General features: G+C 40.8%; 2 protein-coding genes across 2 annotated transcripts in view; one reads left to right on the top strand and one right to left on the bottom strand.

The window, feature by feature from the left end:
* marchf2 (membrane-associated ring finger (C3HC4) 2) overlaps positions 1-1,998 on the bottom strand; it is a 36,658-nt gene extending 34,660 nt beyond the window's left edge. The window contains exon 1 of the mRNA XM_078424082.1: positions 1,887-1,998. The gene's annotated coding sequence lies outside the window, so the exon portion shown is untranslated. The remainder of the gene's footprint in view (positions 1-1,886) is intronic.
* A 285-nt stretch (positions 1,999-2,283) lies between these two features.
* Positions 2,284-18,849, top strand: LOC144607311 (ras-related protein Rab-11B). The gene is made up of 5 exons (XM_078424060.1): positions 2,284-2,460; positions 11,282-11,477; positions 13,871-14,064; positions 15,615-15,695; positions 16,574-18,849. The coding sequence occupies exons 1-5, from the start codon at positions 2,421-2,423 to the stop codon at positions 16,717-16,719; spliced, it is 657 nt and encodes a 218-aa protein (XP_078280186.1). The 5' UTR covers positions 2,284-2,420; the 3' UTR covers positions 16,720-18,849.
* The last annotated feature ends 4,092 nt before the right edge of the window (positions 18,850-22,941 follow it).

Raw genomic sequence — 22,941 nt, 5'->3', positions numbered from 1 at the left:
CTCTTTCCCGCTCTTCAGAAAGAGTTATTGAATTTCTCCCATTGCCTCGTTCTCTCTCTCTGTGGCCCTGGTAATTATTCCTTTTCCAAGTCTATGTTTAATTCTATAAGTCATAATTCTTTCACCACTTGTCCGGCAATGCATTTCAGATATCTCTCATCTCCACATTTGTTCTACCAATTCTCTTAAATGCATTTCCTCTAGTTGCTAATGGAAAAATGTGTCCTTGATTACTATTCAACTTGTTTTAAGAAGCCACCAAATCTTATTTCTTATCAAATAAGAAAGTTAAAGTATATTTTATAGTCCTACAAGCATTAAACAAGTATTACACGTGAAGTTCCAAAGGCTTTACTTTCATGACATTGCCAAGTCATAAAAAAATTCTCAAGATAATTAATGCTAAACAGATGAATAACTGAGTGCACAGCAGCCTTCAGCCACTCATTAACTCTTAATAAATTTCAGTGAAATTTATTCATTTTAATAAATCTCAATTATCTTTTTAATCTATGAATACATTTCAATTACATTTTTACTCACTTTCCAATTCTCCATAACACTTTCAAAGTCAACCCTTTTGCTAAAACAAAACAAAGAAAAAAGTTGCATATTTCACAACCTAATTATATAGCTATATTCTCTTGAAAACTCAGAAAAGGTCCATAAATCAAATGATCATTCCCAGTAAAAGGAAAGTATGCAACAAGAGACACTAACCATTCCAAACCAAGTACCAAAAAGGAAAAGCAAAACAAAGTAGCTTACACAAATCCCCTTCAACCAAGTACATTTTTATACATACATTATTGTTATGTATAAAAATACATATTACACTTTCAAAAAGCAAATAAATAATATCCTTCTTTTACCTACTTGCCAGAAAATTATTTACCAAATATATCCGTGACCTGAGCTGAACTTCATCAATATATTACAAGAGCAAACCTTATAACTGTCATTCACTGTCCTCAATTATGTAGTGAAAACAAGTCATTCCAAATTTCTCTCTCCACAGATTCTGCTTTAACCGGCGTTTCCACTACTTTCTGCTTTCATAGATTTGAGCACCTACAGTTTCTTACGTTTTTCATTTTGTGATGAACTTAAGATGTAGTAGAAAAATAGGTCCATTCGGCCCATCGAGTCTGCTCCACCATTTATTCATGGTTGATCTATTTTTCTATCTCAACCCCATAAGTTCATAAATCATAGGAACAGAATTAGGCCAGTCAACCGATGGAGTCGACTCCACCAGTCAATCATGGCTGAATTAGCTTTCCCTCTCAACCACATTCTCCTGCCTGCTTTTTCTTATGTACATGTTCGAGTTTCAATCGCATAAGGTAGTGAGTAAAATAATAGAAAATCTTATCTTGTCTCAGAAGTGATCAACCACTAACAAAGAAAAAACATGTCACTGTGATACCATTACTCACTTCTGGTAGACTTTCCAGTAGGATATTAATCCAGGAGTGTTCAGTCAAAGTGAACTTTGACACTACGTTGGGTCAGTGAGTTGGTTTTCAGTCAACAAGCCTGTCTCATACCCAAAGATTTCAGATTTGACAACTCACCTGGAACATTATTCGAGACGCACAGACTTTTGTCAGAAAACAGATTTATCTTGGAGTTTATCAATTAATCAAACCACTGAAGAATTTGGCTAGTTTCCCCCCCCCCCCGAGTTGTCACAGGAGGATCCTTGCAGAAGTGTCAAGCTGCAAACCGTCTGACAGTTCACAGGGAGGCCTGATTAAATGACCGTTTGAGGAGACATTTTAACCACCAAATAAACCCAATCCCGTGATTATGACGCACGCCGCCGCACCGTGCCACCGTATTTATTTTTAAAATACGATGGCCTGCCATTTGTTTTGCGTTACCTCAGAGTTAGCGCCTTCTTCGGTAGGGGGGTGTGGATGCCCGGGGAGCGGCTCAACCTTTCATTTGGCCCATCGCCTCTACACGACCATCTACGATGCGCACGACTCTTCCTGGACTGAGGGGAGGGGAGGAGGCGGGGCGAATCCGCGCCGGTAGGGGTTTGCCAGGACGGTGACCGTGAATGACAGGCGATCTACACAACCAGTGACCAGATTCTCCCCAATTGATAGGTGGAACGACCAATCATTTGGAGCGAATGTGATAGAAGGCGGGACCAGGGGTTGATCTCGACCAATCAAACACGGGTGCGGTCACGATAGCAATGGCAGATTGAGACGGGACGGTCTCTGATTGGTCCTTCGCGCTGCCACTCACCGCGGCGGTGGGCGGGCTGAGCTGGACTTCCGGCTGTCCGCTGAGGGGTTGGGCTTGAGGCTCGGCCGAAAAAAAAAAAGGAAGGGGTTTTGCTTTTTGCGGTTGTTGCAGCCTTTTTTTTTTTTGCTTTGGTGGAAGCTGGTTAAATTGACGCTAACATGGGAGCTAGAGATGATGAGTACGATTACCTCTTTAAAGGTATGTGAATGAATGGATTTTTTAAATATACGGACTGTTTTATTCGCAATTAGAGGTAGGCCTCAGGCTTTGAGCCTTCAACCTGGGTGAAAGGTACCAAAAAAAACTCCTTCATAGTGGACGACTTTTTAAAAATTTCTCAGTAGACGGTTGTTAACTTGCGATCAGAAAGGAATGAGGAAGTGCTGACCGCAGGATCTCTAACCTAGAGGAAAAAATCCCTCTCCAACCAAATACCTGAAGTCTGCAACAAATAAACTATTGGCAGCTGATTTATCATCTGCAGATGTAATTCAGTTTTGACTTCATTGCAGTTTAATTACGCAATAACATTGGAATTATTTTTTCTTACAAATTAAGATGTTATTTTCTGTAGGTGTAAGACTTTCTTGGGAATGGTTTCATGTATCTTCCGCATAAGTATGAATTTGTAACTTTTTTCATCATCTACTCATTGCACGACTCCCTCCTGCCCCGCACTATGTGGCCATATGATGTTGAAGTAGGATTTCTGTAAAACATGATGGTTGTATGAAAACTTATCAGCAACGTGAGGACGAAGTATTATAATTCAGCTGAATGTTAGGCTGTAACTGTCACTTGGCAAATGTAGCATGAAATACACTGCCCTGTTACAGGATCAAGACAGTTTTTTCAAAGTACAACATTGGTGCCAATACACAAAGCATGCGCGATGACATCAATTGCCTTCCATGTAACTGATCTGTTTTTTTGCTAGATATTTCAGAATTTATTTTTCAGCTTTTTATCTGTTTTACTGCACCACCTTTCTCTTTACTTTGCACCCTAACAAAAATCAACTCTTTTTGTATGTGTTTCCTTTCTCGTGGCCTTGTGTCCTCAATTGGGATAGAAATGGTTTAACCCTATGACAATTTAAAGTTGGATCTCTACAATGATTTTGCATTAATGTTAGGTACAAATCGAAGGTATCACAAAATGCTGGAATAAGTAACTCAACAGGTCAGTCCCATTCCTTCTCTCCAGAGATGCTGCCTGACCTGCTGAGTTACTCCAGCATTTTGTGATACCTTGCATTAATGTTAAGTAGGTTCAGTGTTTTAAATATGCTAAAAATAACGTTTTGCCATTTTAACTAAGACTTTTAACTATTACTAGACCAAGTGGACCCGTTGGGCCCATTCCTCATAGAGGGGGGACAGGGAAGGGGAGAGGGTGCCACTCACCTTGGCCCCGTGGCTATTATGAAAAGAAAAAAAATCTGTCCACAAATGGTTGCTTGCTTGATGTAGTGTTCACTTTTCTTTTTAGATACCTTAGCTTATCTTCATTTATGCAAGTTGTATGTCTGGAGGTACCTGTGAATGGCTGGAGGTAACTTTTGACTGAACTAATTAGTAACAAGTTAAAGCTCCAACTTGAAATAAGGAGCTCCTGACATTTCAACTGTTTTGTTAATAGTGTTAGGTAGATGCAAAATTCTGGAGTAACTCAGCGGGCAGGCAGCATCTCTGGAGAGAAGGAATGTGTGACGTTTCAATAGACAATAGACAATAGGTGCAGGAGTAGGCCATTCAGCCCTTCGAGCCAGCACCGCCATTCAATGCGATCATGGCTGATCACTCTCAATCAGTACCCCGTTCCTGCCTTCTCCCCATACCCCCTCACTCCGCTATCCTTAAGAGCTCTATCCAGCTCTCTCTTGAAAGCATCCAACGAACTGGCCTCCACTGCCTTTTGAGGCAGAGAATTCCACACCTTCACCACTCTCTGACTGAAAAAGTTCTCCCTTTTTCAGACTTTTGTAATTATGTGTGGGTTCAGAGAGACATAATTGCATTGCTTTAATTCTCAAAACTGTGACATTAAAAGCAATCTTGAGGTTTTTTTCTGTTGATGTAAAAAGTGTGAAGGCCACAATGTATGGTACCTGAAGACTCGAGAAAAAATTGGCCTGTCCCCAGATGAAAAGAGTTGCATTTGTTGAATAGCCACATGTAACAATTGCGCCCTATAGTAATGAATGCTTTTCAATTCACCCAAAGGGGTTCAACAGGAGGCATTAATTACTATAGGGCGCAATTGTTACATGTGGCTATTCAACAAATGCAACTCTTTTCATCTGGGGACAGGCCAACTTTTTCTCGAGTCTTCATGTACCATACAAGGGTAGCAACTGCACTTTGAACAGATAAAAAGCTTTGTGTTGGAAGGAACTGCAAATGCTAGTTTACACCAAGGATGGACACAAAATGCTAGAGTAACTCAGCAGGTCAGGCAACATCTCGTGAGAAAAGGAATAGGTGACATTTCGAGTCTGCACCCTTCTTCAGACTGAGAGAGTAAGGGAAGAGGAAAATGAGAGACGTGAAAAGGTACATTTAAAAAAATGAATGAAAGGTATGCAAAAGGACAAATCAAATCTTTGTTGGGTTATATTTCATGAGTTCCCTGTTATGATTTGTTCATGTTGATAATTCTATTTGTCAAACATTGACAAGATCAAAAAGGGGGAGGGGGATCCAAGATGGGTCTATTTGTCTGTTCTGCTTTAAAAGTTTAATTGTTTTGTACTAAGAACAATGGAATTTTTATTTTAAAAAATGGTTGTCCAGCTTCTTGGATAATTGCATTTGACCATGTTGCACGTTTGGAGAAAATGTTTGAATAATATGTAATGGAAGATCAAATGCACACAAATTTACAGATTTGGGGCTTAAATGGGGGGAAAAACATGCTTAAGGAATGTTCCATGGTATCCTAAAGCTCCTAACCTAGCTTCTAATACATTATGAATACTCCTAATATGTCTATTTATCAATGTACTAATTTCAGACATAAATGATAACTCATGGGGAAATAACTGCAGTGCCTTTTGCAAATGCTGTGAATGTTTAGCATGGTTGGTGGATTTCCATTCAGGTAGACAATAGGTGCAGGAGTAGGCCCCCTCGAGCCATTCAATGTGATCGTGGCTGATCATCCACAATCAGTACCCCGTTCCTACCCTCTCCCCATACCCCCTGACTCCACTATCATTAAGAGTGTAGGATGTGTTGTCCTCTGATGTCAAGCTTGTGCAGTTGAAACTGCCCTCTTTCACGACAGAAGAAGAAAACTTTAGCACACCAACTTTCTTGTAGAAAGTGGAAAAGCTTTATTAAGTGAATCACAAACTGCTAAATACCCAGCTACGGACCTGTTCTTACCACAGTAATGTGCGGCTGCTATAGTTGAATTCCTGGCCACTAATAGGGGACTTAATGCATGTTGAATGGCAAGTATAATTTTAGACTATCTTATTGGAGATGTCTTTATCTGGCATGAACATTGCTTGTCATTTTTGGGCTACAAATGAATGTTGCTGAATGCTGAGTACTGGAATGGTTTGCTTCATATTCTAAGAAATTGTGAAATTAATTGAATATTATGTAAACCTTCCAAGGAAATGCAAGAATGATTATTATCCCGAAGAACCAGTAAATTTGTGCTAATATATCACCCTCTCATCAGAAATAAACTAGTACAAAGAAGTAATTGTTGGTTCTGTTGCGCAAGTGAAGTTGAGATGAAATATAGTTTCCTGGTGACCAATAGATTCTTGCTTTCAAATTAACCTCTCATGGAAACAACCTATGTAAACTTGTATAATTTCTAACTACTTGTAATATCTGTATCACCTGATTCTATTGCAGAATCAGAGAGAAATTGATAATGTGAAAAATTGATGTTTTTTTAAAAAGAATGTGGAAATGTAAGATCTGTAAATTTAAAAGAGGTTTACAGGAATGAATTCCATTAATTGGGGCAACACAGTGGTGCAGCGGTAGAGTTGCTGCCTTACAGCGCCAGAGACTCGCGTTCAATCCTGACTATGTGTGCTGTCAGTACGGAGTTTGTACATTCTCCCTGTGGCCGTGTGGGTTTTCTCCGGGTGTTCCGGGTTCCTCCCACACTCCAAAGACATACAGGTTTGTGGGTTAATTTTCTTTGGTAAAATTGTAAATAGTCCTTAGTGTAGGATAGATCTAGTGTATGGGGTGATCGCAGGTCGGCACGGACTTGGTTGGCTGAAGTGCCTATTTCCACGTTATATCTCTAAAGTCTAATGTTGAATATCTCAAACACCATAACCTGTTTTTATGTGAGCCGTTTCCGACACCAATACATTTTCATGATATTCTCTTTTGAAAAGACAATCTGGAATTCCAGACATAGTTGTGCTTGGCAGTATGAGTTTCCAGTTACATGAGGGTCCTTGATAATTTTGCTAACTTTGTAAACCCTTTTCTATGCTATCAATTTGAAGTCTACCTATTGGAATTTGCCATCCCACATTCAAGAACATTTACAGGTTCAGCGGAACAGCATGAATTAGTAATATTTGCCTTGTCAAGTATATACTTGTATTATTTTCATTCTTGCCACCCCAGCAACTTAATTTTTGAAAACAGCTTTCAACATTCTTACCTACCAAGTCCTTGCAGTGCATTCATGATCCATATCCTGCTCCCCAATCAAACAGCAAAGTAGGTTAAAACTGGAATCCAAAAATAGCTTGTGTAAACCAAGAACTACTAATTTTATTTGAGTTTTTCAACACTTCAAGGGATTTCCCTTAAACAAAATGTTTCATTTTGCTTATAATGAGTAGGATCATATAGTATTGCAGTAAAAAGCCATTCTCCAGCATATTCATATTTAGTCAGTATGATGAAGTAATGAGCTGACCCCAATATTCACTACAGAACTAAGGGGATAAAAGACTAGTTTTATTTGACCAATTTAAAAGGTGCTGTAACATCAATAAGAGCACTTAAAAATTGAGATACTGAGCTAGTTAATAAATTCCATGCTTTTTAAAATACTGGGAAAAGAACAAAGAAATTGGTGCAGGTACTTGTTTCAGTATAGATTTAGAGAGGAGGAAAATGACATTGTATTTTATTTGTCGTGGAGGAACTAATCCTTCAGTTGCTATTTTCTCCTGAGGATATGGAGTTGACAAAGGAAAGTAGTGCTGAGGTAAACAATCTGTCATAATCTTGAATGCTGGAGCTCTGGGGATTAGACCAATTCCTGCTCTTTCATATTTTCTTATAACCAAGAAAATACTTGGAATTTCTGCAGCAACAAATCTGCTTTAGATGTGACATTTGTTAAAAAATATAGTTGACTACCTGATTCAAAACAGACTTTGGGCTCGTATGATGTGTGCAGATAAGGTCCCGGCCCTGACTGAGTTTGATTAGATATGGTTTTCATGCTCAGTCAGATTTGGATTATAATACATTTCTTATTGCGGATAAACAATTGCTTTCTGAAACTTAAATGTATACTTGTCATAATAGTATGATTTTGTTCTGTGCTAAAACCAGTATGTGGTTTTGATTATAAATATACATTAAATATTGATCTGCAGCAGTAAAATTTCATTATTGAAATCAAATTTAACTTTCAAATGTGGAGACATATCTAGCAAACTATAAAGATTAGACTAGTAATTGTAAACTTTGCATAACTTTAGGTTTTATGCTGCATTATTATATGTTCCTTTTTGCTTGTATTTTTTGCCACCATCCGGATTATTGCAGGCTATATCCTGTTTTATTTAGACTTGTTCTGAATACATCAATGACCTAATCAGTATTGCGCTGGGCTACATATACATACCCCATTCACAAATTACTTCAGTCATAGAGTAATAATCATACAGCGCTGAAACAAGCTCTTTGGCCCATGTCGACCAAGATACCCCACTTACTCTAAACTTTTCCTATTCATGTACCTGTCCAAATGCCTTTTAAATGTTGCTATAGTACCTGCCTCAAACATCTCCTCTGGCAGCTCATTGTATATACTGTACATACCACCAGACCTCCCAACCCTTCCGAATTTGGCGGAAAGTTTCCGCTTTCTTATTTCATTTCCGCCAGTCTCAATTCGCCTCACATTTTACCGCAAAACACATGCCCCGCCCCTCGCCGCTGGCCCGGCCTCGCCTCTCGCCGCTGGCCCGGCCTCGCCTCTCGCCGCTGGCCCGGCCTCGCCTCTCGCCGCTGGCCCGGCCTCGCCTCTCGCCGCTGGCCCGGCCTCGCCTCTCGCCGCTGGCCCGGCCTCGCCTCTCGCCGCTGGCCCGGCCTCGCCTCTCTCCGCTGGCCCGGCCTCTCTCCGCTGGCCCGGCCTCGCCGCTGGCCCGGCCTCGCCGCTGGCCCGGCCTCGCCTCTCGCCGCTGGCCCGGCCTCGCTGCTGGCCCGGCCTCGCCTCTCGCCGCTGGCCCGGCCTCGCCTCTCGCCGCTGGCCCGGCGTCGCCACTCGCCGCTGGCCCGGCCTCTCGCCGCTGGCCCGGCCTCTCGCCGCTGGCCCGGCCTCTCGCCGCTGGCCCGGCCTCTCGCCGCTGGCCCGGCCTCTCGCCGCTGGCCCGGCCTCTCGCCGCTGGCCGGGCCTCGCCTCTCGCCGCTGGTCTCGCCCTTCCCCTCGTCCCTCGCCCTGCCGCTGGCTTCTCGCCTCGCTGCGGAGCGTGAGGCCCGTTGATGTTGAGAGGGGATGGGGGAGGAGTGGAGTGGGAGGAGGGAGTGGGGGGTGGATGAAGGGAGGAGGAGGGGTGGGGGGGAGTAAGGGGGGTGGGGTGGGGGGGAGTAAGGGGGGTGGGGACATGGACCATTTGCAGTTGAAGACCACTGGAGCAAGTATGTCTTCAATTAAATTAGGTATGTGCAGTTTTTTAAATGAAACGTTTTCTTCATAACTTAGTCATACATTTTATGACCATTGTTCTTTTATTAAATATCAAGAGAAATGGGATGTGTAAGGAAAAAGCAAAATAAAAAAAAACAAAGCAAAACAAATTTTTCATTGTTGTAAAAACTATTTCTGTTCAATAACCTTTCTATACTAGTAGAATATACTCATGATAGGCCTGACATTGTACCTGTAGTCCAAGAACTACAGACTGTTGGAAAAACAGTCATTTTTCACATGTGAATGTAGCGCAATGTGTACGTGCATTTGGTGTGCATACTTTTTTTTGCTGAAAAGTTGCATTATGCGCCATATTATGAATTTTGATGTAAAGTTCTGAATTTGGACATCAAATTTTTGAATTTGTAAAATCAAATGTTGGGAGGTCTGTAACACGCTTTGTGAAAAAGGTTGCAAGTGTTGAATGTTAATTTGTAAAGCATTTCATATTTCAGTTTTTGAGGACTTGTGGTGGAATAAACAACGATCCATACTATTAAAACTAGTTATGTATGAGATTGTTCTGCAGAGATATTTCCACTACCTTTGACATCGGGTGAAGTTCAGAAAGACAGGAGGGTGGCTAATGTTGTACTGTTATTTAAGAAGGGCAGCAACAATAAGCCAGGGTACTGCAGCCCTGTGAGCTTAATCAGTCAATTGGTTTCAAATTTGGCTTGGATGAAGGAGTGGAGGGCTATTTGGCCGATTGCTAGGTTGTTTTCTGATTGGCCTGTTACCAGTGGAGTGCCCAGGCAGTCAGTGCAGGGTCCGCTGCTGTTTGTTACATATATACCCTAGAGAACATTGTAGAACAGTGATGTGGGAGCATAGGTACATGGTTCCAAAAAGTGGTGAGTCAGTGGACAGTGTGGTGAAGACATTTGGCACAATTCATTGGGAAGGGTGACACAAAATGCTGGAGTAACTCAGTGGGACAGGCAGCATCTCTGGATAGAAGGAATGCGTGACGTTCAGACTTCAATCTGAACAAGAGTCTCGAACCAAAACGTCACCCATTCCTTCTATTCACAGATGCTGCCTGTCCCACTGAGTTACTCCAACATTTGTCGATCTTCGATTTAAACCAGGATCTGCAGTTCCTTCCTACAATCATTGGGAAGGGGATTGCGTACAAAAATAGAGACGTCAGGATGCAGCTGTACCAGTTATTGTGGGACCACACTTGAAGTACTGTATTCAGTTCTGGTCACCCAGCTGTAGGAAGAATGAATTAATTTGGAAAGGAGGCATAAAGGATTCACTATTCGGAAATAAGAGGACGTTACTTGGGATTGTAGACTTAAGTATTGGAGGAAGGTTGGATAAGCTGGGATGTTTTTCTTTGTCACATAGAGGCTGAGGGGAGTTATGTTTTGAGATGTAACAGATCATGAAGGGCATGGATAGAGTGAAAGCTGAGTCTTTTTCTCAGGGTAGAGGATTCAAAACCTAGAGGGCGTGGGCTTAAGGTGAAAGTTAAGAGATTTAAGAGGGGCCGCGGGCAACCTTCTCTCTCAGATGGTAGTCTGTATTTGGAATGAGCTGCCAGAGGAATATATGGTAATGAATGCAATTATGACTTTTAATCAACATTTGTAGAGTTATGTGGATAGGAAGAGTTTAGAGGGATATAGGCCAAATCCAGGCAAGAGCTAGTAGTCCAGTATGAAAACTTGGTTGGCATGGACAAGGTGATCCGAAGGGCCTGTTTCTATGCTGTGCAGACCTGGCGCTAAGAATGTTTTGAGTTATGGAGCCAACGGACTGCAGATGCTCTATTCTGAGCAACATCAAAACCATGGAGGAACCTGGCAGATCAAGCAGCATCTGTGGAGGCAATCATGTTTAAACTTCAGCAAACATTTCAGTTGGGAAGTGTGAATACATGACCATACTGTCAGAAGCAGTGAAGATATTGCTCAGTCACTCGTGCCCTTAACTGCTTGCTTAAGTGTGATTTGCCGACTTCACCATCTGAGGTTCGGGACAAATACTGAGTGAAAGAAAATTCAGGATGTGTAACAAGCTGGGACGAATAGCCTTTTCCTTACTGAATAACAGCAGCTAAATGTTTGATGTGCTCTCTCTCTTCCAGTTGTGCTGATTGGCGATTCAGGGGTTGGAAAGAGCAACCTCTTGTCAAGGTTCACGCGTAATGAGTTTAATCTGGAAAGTAAAAGCACCATTGGAGTGGAGTTTGCCACCAGGAGTATCCAGGTGGATGGAAAGACAATTAAAGCACAGATCTGGGACACGGCTGGGCAGGAGCGATACCGTGCCATCACTTCAGCGTAAGCATTTCATTTCTAAATGTAGATAATTAATAGCAATTATAAAGTAACCAGATGTATGCACATTCTAAGGAGAACAGGTTAAGATGTATATAATTTTCTGGCACTGAGAAATAATGGATCAGTCAAGGTAGGGCGTCAGGGCTCTCAGGGCTGCCTCTATCAAGAATCAGTAAATGATTTTGTTAGCCACCAAATGTGTTATTTAGAAAGCTGATGGAAGTACAAATCATCTCTGGAAATTAGAAAGCACTGGTTCAAAAGTAAAGATAGTTGCGCATTAAGATAATGAACAAAACAGAAACTGTTTCTACAAAGGAATTATAACCTGGAACAGGACAGTGGACAAGATGCTGCCTTCACCCCACAATATCTATGCCAAACATGAAGTGAAACTAATCTCCTCTACTTGCACGTGATCCATATCCCTCCATTAACCAACATATCTACGTAGCTATCTTAAATGCCCCTAACATCTGTTCCCATCACTACACCTGGCAGCGCATCCAGACACCCTCCACTCTGTGTTCAAAACAAAAAAAATCCCCTGTACATATTCTTTAAACTTCTTGCTCTGACTTTAAAGCAATGCCCTTTAGTCTTTGATATTTTTACCCTGGAGGAAAAGGGTTCTGACAGACTGCCTGAACTATGACTCCCATAATTTTATACACTACTCTCCTCGACTTCTGATGCTTCAGAAAAAAACAATCCAAATTTGTTCCGCCTCTTTTTATAGTTATTACCCTCCAATTCAGACAACGTTCTGGTAAACCCCTTCTGCACCCTCTCCAAAACCGCCACATCCTTTCCATAATGAGGCAACCAGATCTACACACAATGCTCCATAGGTGGCCTAACCAAAGTTTCATGCAACATGACTTCCACGCTCTTGAATTCCATTGCCTCCTTTGAATACTGTATATGGCTTAGTTTTACCATTTGCACCTTTGCCACTTTACTCGTGTTTTCAGGGATCTGTGGGATTGATATATAGATCCTGTTATGACAGCCTTCCTCAATGACCACAACTCCTCCAGTTTTGGTGTCTGCTAACTTCCGAGCCAACTCATCTACATTTATGTCAATGATATATTGGGCTCTGCAAAACATCACTGGTCTCAGACCTTTAGCCAGAATTTCACCCTTGCACCACTACCCTCTGTCTTCCATAAGTCCGTTCTGAATCTAAGTCACCATGGATTCCATGCATCTCAATCTTCTGAATCAACCCACCATGAGGGACTTTATCAAAATCCTTACAAAAATCCATGCAGGCATCATGCATTACCCTATCCTCATCAATCACCTTTGTCACCTGTTCAAAGAATTCAAGTTAATAAGACATGACCTTCCATGGACAAAGCCATGCTGATTCTCCTTTATTATCCCATTCCCTTCCAAATGTGAGTACATCCTATCCCTAAGAATCCTCAAGTTTCCTTACCAACTGACAGCAAGGTGTATTGGCCTATAATTTCCTGGATTATCTCTACTTCTCTTAAAGGAGCATCTCTGGCTACTCTCTGTGGCTAGTGAGGTTGCAAAGGTCATCTTCAAGGCCATTGCAGTCACTGTTTTGCCTCCCAATGGATCCCATCAGGCCCTGGGGATTTATCCAATGCTTTTTAAGAAACCCAACACCACCTGTTTGATCTCAAACCGCCTTAGCATATTAGTAGACCCTGCACTGATCAAGTTGTTCTTCACAACCTTCTCTTTGGTAAATACAAATGCAAGCTACTTGTTACTACCTGGCCTACATCCACTGACTCCAAATATAAATTCTCTCCTATACCTTGAATGGATCTATATTCTCCCTGTTAATCTTGTTTTTAATGTACATGTAAAAGCCTTGGGATTTTATTTAATCTGACGTGCCAATAACATTTTATGGCCCCTTTTGGCCCTTCTAGTGGCCTGCTTGAGTTTTTTCCTGTTTGCTTTATTTCTCAAAGGCCTTGTCTGACTTCATATTCCCTAATCTTGCATATGCTTTTAAATTGTTTTTGTCCAAATTTAGAACCTTTGGTCATCCCCAGAATTAAGTGCAAGTTGAAAGACAAATGGGAAAGGATCAAGACTAACATTGTTAAAGCTGTTTTTTGTACCACCGAGAAGTTACCTGGCCTCTGTGACTTCTCTCTGGAATATGACCTGCATCAAACCTAAGTGCAAACCTCAAGAACAGTTTCTCTCTCTTACTTTTCCATGCACCCTCCTGTGTCCATCACCATACCACCATCACTGAGTAACTCATTAGCAAGAGCTTTCTAATCATCGATGCTGACTACACATAGAATTCACCATGTGCCACGGAATGCAAGGGTGCTGGCAATATCGGGTGAGCATAAATGACTGATACTATCTGGGCTGCGCGTGTGTGTTCTCAGGTACTACCGTGGAGCTGTAGGTGCCCTGCTGGTGTATGATATTGCCAAGCATCTTACGTACGAGAATGTCGAGCGGTGGCTGAAGGAATTACGAGACCATGCTGACAACAATATTGTTATCATGCTGGTTGGGAACAAGAGTGACCTACGTCATCTCCGAGCTGTGCCCACGGATGAGGCACGGGCCTTTGCAGGTAGGTGTTGTACATGACCATAACACGCTTGGCTATTTATGTGATGTGTTTTACTTGATTAAAAGTACAGTAATTATAAATTTGGGAGGATAATTTTAAGTTAATTGTAATAGGTTAACACTGAAATGTGATGCCACTACTTGCCCAATGAATAAAATAATAGAATCTGGATTCATCATCTTTGTCCAATGATGCCTCCCTGCATGGATGAATGTTTTCAGGGTGAAGTAAGCTGCCAGCACCTAGGTAATGACACAGAACTGCTGATGTTGGTTTATGCCAAAGAAATACATAAAATGCTAGAGTAACTCAGTGGGTCAGGCAGAAGAGATGCTTGAAGAACTTACACAATGTTGCTGTGCCAATGCAGAACCAATATTTATGGAGTTGTATTCCAGTGTTAATTTGTCTTCATGGGAGAGAGGGGGCTCAACAATCAAGACCCAATGAGCGCTTAAGTAGCTCAAGATTTTTTAAAGCAATATCATATTACAATTTCTAATGCTAATCTATTAACAATTTAGCATCTATTTGATAGTGTAACTTTAATTTTTATGAATAGAATAATAAAGTGGCAATTAATGCACAGCCAGCTAGTGTACTTTCAAAAAGAACTACTAATCACTGATTAGATCCCTGGGATTTATTCAGCATTTACAGAGCACATTTACAGCTTTAGGTAATGGCTATTGAATCATTCAGCATTCAAGTGCACAATAGAATCTCTGATGTACAATTAAAGATTCCATTAGGATATGGTATTTTGATTTAGTACTACAAAATTGGTTAAACACTACATTTCTATACTGTGTTGATGTAGTTGCTAGCAACATGTCAATTAAAGTTTTTAAACACTTTTTCCATAAGCATGATTGTTGTAATGATTGCTCTAACCTTGTTCTCCTGAATGCCCATGATTTTTAGATATTAGTATCAGTTTATTGTGGTCCTTTTCAAATGTAATGTCAGGCTGGTGAGTTAGGCTCGCTTGTCTTGAGCTGCAGTTCAGATTAAAGTAATGCTCTTCAAGACCTTGTCTCTGTCAGGAGCTGGCTGAAGTTTAGCGTTTGCAGGTGATATAAAACAGGGCAAATTTATAAATAAGGATGAGAATATTGGGCATCAAGGCGACAGGATTAAAAATGGGGAGAATTAGCAGATGTTCAGGGGAGATGCAAAATGTGTGGGAGGCTAGAATGAAAAATTATTAGTCTGCTGTGAAACTATTTTGAAAAGTGAAGTTATGCAGAGGCTCCTTCAGTACAAAAACCCTTAAATATGCAGCTGAAACTATTTCAAGATGTATATGCTTTCCTGGATTTCTATCTGGCGACATAAACAGTAGTGAAAGCTGATAAGGAACTGAGGTGTTATGAATTACAAAGTTGAGGACTGGCCATGATTATTATTATTATTAGATTGGGTGCAACAAGCTGAAAGGTTTATTTATAGGATTTTTATGAAAATCACCCAAGGATGTCCAAATTGCTGCTCCAAATCTACCATTAAAAGTTCTCTGCCTTTTGCTCACAAAATATTTCTTTTTTTAGAAAAGAACAATCTTTCATTTATTGAAACATCTGCACTGGATTCAACGAATGTAGAGGAAGCATTTAAAAATATTCTTACAGGTAATGTAATAAACCTCTTTAAACTATTGGCCTGCTGTTAGCTCCATCATTTTAGATTTCCACAAGCTAAAGTAAAATAAGCTCAAATTTAAGTTCGCTGACCTATACTTGTAATGGCTCAGCATTAACTCATTAATTATAGAACAATGATAGCACTAAATGAATACAAAATATCTTGTATTTCATCTAATTATGCAGATTTCCTGACTGTCCCTACTTTACTACAATTCACACTTCAGTAAAACTTCAACTCATAGTAATTTGGTATGTCCAAGAGTTCAAGAAAAGTATTTCTGCGTGAGAGTCTCTACGATGCCATATCTTGCCCCCAACACCCACCCCACTCCTTTAGGTTAGCAGAGGAAACCATGGTGCCGGGGAACAAATCATGTCCCAATTCAAGCTGTATCTGCCTTAGTTTTATTCTAGTTCTAAGCAAGGCTTACTGCAGAATGAATCTCTGCCATGTTCTAATATGACACTGCACCAAAGAATAGAATTGTAACATTAGTCCTATAGGTATAATTAATTGAAATCTATGTGTCAGAGGATAATTATATTAGCAGGGAAAGTGCTCCAATTAAATGAGGCTTTGCTCACAAGTGTGATCGAGGTCTATTATTTGCTTGTCACAGCAATTGTATGGTAGAAAGGGACGAGTTTTATAACTCGGGTGTTACATGGACTTGACGGGTATATATTTCTGTAAGAATACGTATTTAATTGCATTTGTGTTTTCTTTAAATTTCAACAAAATAAATCTCTCAAGGTTTGAGAAATCAAGAGCAGATTATGACTAAGAAAATAAGTACCTCAACTTTGGACTGTAGAGTTAAATATCTTGGTTATAAAGTTCCCTTTTCTCTTTTTTAAACCAGAAATTTACCGCATAGTTTCACAGAAGCAGATTTCTGATCGATCGGCTCACGATGAATCGCCTGGTAACAACGTCGTAGATATCAGTGTACCACCAACAACTGATGGGCAGAAATCTAATAAACTGCAGTGTTGCCAGAATATGTGATTTACTTAAGCTATGTCCCTCCCCAAATCCCAACTCTTTCTTGGCTGTGCATTGCAGTGTTGTAATTGCTTCTGTCTTGTCCTGTGATTGATGAAATCCTGTCCAAAAGTTATAACAGTAGAATTCACATTCCTTTTTGCAGACAGAATATCCCTTTTAATGTGACTACATTGCATGTGCATCTATTCTTTGCTTGTAATTATGAAAACATTCAAGACTATGTTGAGCAATACTTTATGTACATATTTTTTTTAAAAGACAAAAGAAACACATGCCCCTTTTAGATATTTCTTTTGCAAATTTGAGCTTGTGCATATTTATGCTTCTGTCATTGAGAGTTTCGGTATGAAAACATCCAGACTGCAATATGTTCAAACTGTGGAACACTTTTTTTATAGCTATGGAGGCCTTTATATCCTGTCAAAGTATTTATATCTTCTGCTTTGAATCTTCACAAAGGAAAACTCTTTTCCTATTCCATGCAGCTATTGGTAACGAGATCTATTAATTATAACTAAATTGTGGTCTATCTGCTGCATCTTAATGTAACCACACAACCTAGAGTGCTGCTTTGCCCTGATTAGTTAATAGCTGAGTACATTAAAAGCTGACATTCCTGAAGCATGTAAATATCCACAAAGCCTGTCGCCAATCCCAGCTTGCATTGCCTGGTCAAGTGTGGAGAAATTAAACTTCTTGACATTGGGATTGAATGAGAAGTTTATTGTTTTGGAAGAAAGCAGTTTCCAGTTGGATTTGGACAGTTTCAAATCATGCACATGTTTCATATTTGGTTGATTTTTGGTTTGTCTTCGGTTGCATCTAAAAAGAATACTCGATTGACCATATTGACTCCCTGCAGTGTTGTTTGCAATGCCATTGCATATTATTAGGACTTCCTGTAAAGGACTACCGTAGTCTGTATTTAAATGGTGGAGTTTCCAAACATTAAAATGTCACCCGTGTGGTGAATGCTGGCCATTTCAATACCACTTCCCCATTGCCCCTTGCCTTTTTCCCCAGCCTGAAAAAAAATTGCCTGTGACTGACACATTGGAACAAATGATTCTTAATGATGGAGGACACAGTTACTTCCATGGCATTAATAGGCCCTGTATTCTGTTAAGTACAACCATTTTGTAAATATGTATTGTCACTTGATTGTGCATGGTTATTATGTATGTGGATAAACATGTTGCCAAACTTTTCTGTGAGTGTCTTTGTTACTGCACCACAAATTAGACTGAGTTTAAATTAATTCAAGGGCATAACTGAAGTCATTTCAGAACCTACTGCAATTCTTCATACTGTTTTTTAAAAGTGCAGTTCTCCCAGAAAGTGCTTGTACTTGTTCAGTTTGAAATGTTGGTTGGAAAAAAAAATCCATTTAGAAAGCATTAACTTTGATAACCCTGGCATGCTGGTGCCAGCAAAATGCAATGAATTGACTTGAGTGTGCCAATATGGGGAGTACTTTTCATGCTTTGTGTGTCATGGAAACACAACTGAGCACTTGGGGCTGATGAGTCCATAGCAATTGAAGCAATGTGCATTACACTGTGGTGAACAGTGGGGTTGTAGAATAAAATGTAATCTGTTCCCAACTTTGTGGCTTCCACTTTCTATATTTAGGCCTCTATGACTTGATGTGCTTTAAAGCACTGATTCCCTGCAGCGTACCATAAATCACAAGTGTCTATCCTGGAGAAGTAGCACTGCTCTACAACACTTTCCCATTCACTGTTAAGCCCTGACTTCCCATGTTGCAACACTTCACTTATCTGAATTAAAATCCATTTGGCATTCCTCTTGCCCAGCTGATCAAGATCCCTCTTAATTCTTGGTAACCATCTCTACCCTAAGTTTCACCTTCAAGCATGTTATCTTCTTCCACTCCTAATTGGGTGGCATGGTGGTAGAGTTACAGCACCAGTGATCGATACCAATTACAGGTGCTGTCTGTAGTTTGTATATCCTGTGCCTGTGCTCCAGTTTCCTCCCATACTCAATAGACAATAGGTGCAGGAGGAGGCCATTCGGCCCTTCGAGCCAGCACTGCCATTCAATGTGATCATGGCTGATCATTCTCAATCAGTACCCCGTTCCTGCCTTCTCCCCATACCCCCTGACTCCGCTATCCTTAAGAGCTCTATCCAGCTCTCTCTTGACTGCATTCAGAGAATTGGCCTCCACTGCCTTCTGAGGCAGAGAATTCCAGATTCACAACTCTCAGACTGAAAAAGTTTTTCTTCATCTCAGTTCTAAATGGCCTACCACTTATTCTTAAACTGTGGCCCCTTGTTCTGGACTCCCCCAACATTGGGAACATGTTTTCTGCCTCTAACGTGTCCAACCCCTTAATAATCTTATACGTTTCGATAAGATCTCCTCTCATCCTTCTAAATTCCAGTGTATATAAGCCTAGTCGCTCGTCTTTCAACATATGATAGTCCCGCCATTCCGGGAATTAACCTAGTAAACCTACGCTGCACGCCCTCAATAGCAAGAATATCCTTCCTCAAATTTGGAGACCAAAACTGCACACAGTACTCCAGGTGCGGTCTCACTAGGGCCCTGTACAATTGCAGGACCTCTTTGCTCCTATACTCAACTCCTCTTGTTATGAAGGCCAACATTCCATTGGCTTTCTTCACTGCCTGCTGTACCTGCATGCTTCCTTTCAGTGACTGATGCACTAGGACACCCAGATCTCGTTGTACGTCCCCTGTTCCTAACTTGACACCATTCAGATAATACTCTGCCTTCCTATTCTTACCACCAAAGTGGATAACCTCACACTTATCCACATGAAACTGCATCTGCCATGCATCCGCCCATTCACACAACCTGTCCAAGTCACCCTGCAACCTCATAGCATCTTCCTCAGTTCACACTACCACCCAGCTTTGTATCATCTGCAAATTTGCTAATGGTACTTTTAATCCCTTCATCCGTCATTAATGTATATTGTAAATAGCTGCAGTCCCAACACCGAGCCTTGCAGTACCCCACTAGTTACTGCCTACCATTCTGAAAGGGACCCATTTATCCCCACTCTTTGCTTTCTGTCTGTCAACCAATTTTCTATCCATGTCAGTACCCTACCTCCAATACCATGTGCTCTAATTTTGCCCACTAATCTCCTATGTGGAATCTTGTCAAAGGCTTTCTGAAAGTCGAGGTACACCACATCCACCGGCTCTCCCCTGTCAATTTTCCTGGTTACATCCTCAAAGAATTCCAGATTAGTCAAGCATGATTTCCCCTTCGTAAATCCATGCTGACTCGGAACAATCCTGTTCCGAGTCAGGGCTAAACATCCAAGGGCGTACACGCCACTGGAGATAAATGGGTCTACTGTGGATAGGGTGAGCAGTTTTAAATACTTGGGAGTCCGCATCACAGAGGATCTGACAGGGGCAACACACATTGCCGCACTGGTGGGTAAGGCAAAGCAGCGCCCTTACCACCTCAGACAGCTGAGGAAATTCAGTGTCTCTGAGGATCCTTCATTGCTTCTACTCTGGGGCTGTAGAGAGCATCCTGTCCAGCAACATTACAGTCTGGTTTGGGAACAGCTCTGCCCAGGACAGGATGGCCCTGCAGAGAGTAGTGCGTTCAGCAGAACGCACCATGGGAACTACACTCGTCCCCCTGCAGGACCTATACATCAGGAGGTGCAGTTCCAGAGCAAGCAAGATTATGAAGGACCCCAGTAACGGACTGTTCCAGATGCTACGGTCAGGCAAACGCCATCACCCCACAGGCCATCAGAACTGTCAACTTTTATAACCCCAGAGACTACATTTTTGTCTACACTATAGTAACTTATTAACTTTATTTATATGCTGTGACTGCAATTCTTTTTGTGCACAATCCGCAGGCATTGCCACTTTCATTTCACTGCACATTGTGTATGTGACAAATAAACTTGACTTGACACTACTATCCAAATGCTCCACAATTTCGTCTTTTATAATTGACTCCAGCATCTTCCCCACCACTGATGTCAGACTAACTGGTCTATAATTTCCCGTTTTCTCTCTCGCTCCTTTCTTAAAAAGTGGGACATTAGCTACCCTCCAATCCACAGGAACTGATCCTGACACACAATTGACTTAGATATTGTCCCTAGTGTGTGATAGGATAGTATTAGGGCATGGATTGTTACTGCATAGTCTAAATGAAACACTCAAATTCTATAGAGTACAGCCACTTGACTAAGTTTAAGCTGTAAGATGTGCACCTTCCAAGGATTCAGTCAGGACAAAGGTTGGATACGAGTAAAATAATTAGGACAGCAACTGAAAAGCAAAGCAATGATTGAATTTTTTTTAATCTAATTTTAGCAAATCAAATTGCAAATTTATTTGGGAATAAGTACATAAGTAGCATTTTCTTTCAGCCATGGTCAAAACCAGCAAAATGTGAGAAATAAAGGCATGTATCTTTGCCAGATAATTTTTTTTGCATTCAATCACTAACTCAATCACAGGTTTAATGACCCCCAATACCTTATCGATCAACATCCTGCAAGAGACCTTGTCAGTATCCTGTGTTGAGTGACTCGTCTTCTGACACCCAAAAGCATTTCCACCGTCTACTAAGAGTAAATTTTGCCCCAAAGGGCATTTGAAGAGGGTATATGTTTAGGGCAAGATGTTGAGAGGAAATCAGAGAAACATTTTCATCCAGGAAGTGGAATAAACCTATAAAGGCAATGCCCAATAGGATGGCCAAGACAGATTCTCTCAACCATTTAATATCCAATCGCCATGGTGAACAGGATTAATATAATCATGTAGAATCATCGAGAACTGCAGATGCTGATTTATACCAAAGATAGACAAAGTGCTGGAGTAATTCAATGGGTCAGACAGCATTTTTGGAGAAAAAGGATGGGTGGCCTTTTGGGTCAGCACCCTTCTTCAGACATTTACTTGGTCCATGGTGGATCAAAAAGGCATTTTGGTGCTATATGACTCTAATATGTCCCAAAGAATAGTGTTGTTCTCCAATTCCAGTTAACATTCTTAAAACTGGAATGTCTCAACCCATTAATGCAAGCCTCAAGTCAAGACAGTGCCAAGTCTGCACTAAAAATAAAGTGCCAGAGATGAAACACAAACCAATGTCCAAAAGCAGAACTCTAAAACTATTATTCCAAAGGTAAATGCATCACAAGAACAATTTGGATGACGTATTGACTTCCACCCAGTCAAAAATTCCCATGCTCGTGTCATTTATACTGTTACATGGAATCCAAATTTCAGTGCAAGAATTCCCTAGTATGAAGGTGAAATTTTCCCTGGTATAAAAAGTAAATTTTATTTGCATTTACATTTTTACAGCCACGTGCTTGGTCTATTCCAAGGTATTACTTTAAAATGCAAACAAAGTACTAACAGGGTCTGAAGAAGGGTCTCGACCCGAAACGTCACCCATTCCTTCTCTCCCGAGATGCTGCCTGACCTGCTGAGTTACTCCAGCATTTTGTGAATAAATCGATTTATACCAGCATCTGCAGTTATTTTCTTAAAGTACTAACAGGAATATACAAGTTATCATATGGTGAAATAAATACAGGAAAAGTACAGGACACAGAGACCCAATTTCCAACTTTGCATCCATCAATATTAAATATTCTAATGCAATCCTTTATGAGAATATCACTGTAGGGCAGCACTAAAAGTTCAAATTAAATGCTCAAATTGGACTTCAATAATCTTTTGACTCCCAAGAGTTGAGATCTACCATTAAGCCAAGTTGAGATACACCACTATGCCAAGCCAAAGTTTTTTAAAAATCTACGTGGTGCTGGAGCAACTCAGTGGGTCAGACAGCATATGAAGGGTCTTGACCCAAAACGTCACCTATTCCTTCTCTCCAGAGATGCAGTCTGTCCCGCTGAGTTACTCCAGTATTTTGTTTCCATCTCCAGAGAACATAGATGTGGCATTTTGGCACAGAGTGGCATGAAGGTGTATCCCGACCCAAAACGTTGCCTATCCATGTTCTCCAGAGATACTGCCTGACCTAAGTTACTCCAGCACTTTGTCTTTTTTGTAAACCAGAATCTGCAGTTCCTTATTACTAGTTAAGAAAACCCTCTTATAATGGAGTGAAAGGAGTAAGTGAAAATTGAGTGCGTTGATGTTCAACCTAAAAACTGATTCCGCTACCTTCAAAATAACCTCAACAGTCCTTGCTAACACTTCACAG

This window comes from Rhinoraja longicauda, chromosome 28, assembly GCF_053455715.1.
Source record: "Rhinoraja longicauda isolate Sanriku21f chromosome 28, sRhiLon1.1, whole genome shotgun sequence".
Taxonomy (NCBI): Eukaryota; Metazoa; Chordata; class Chondrichthyes; order Rajiformes; family Arhynchobatidae; genus Rhinoraja; species Rhinoraja longicauda.
The sequence above is the reverse complement of the archived record's forward strand: the minus strand, read 5'-3'. Positions and strand labels throughout refer to the sequence as shown.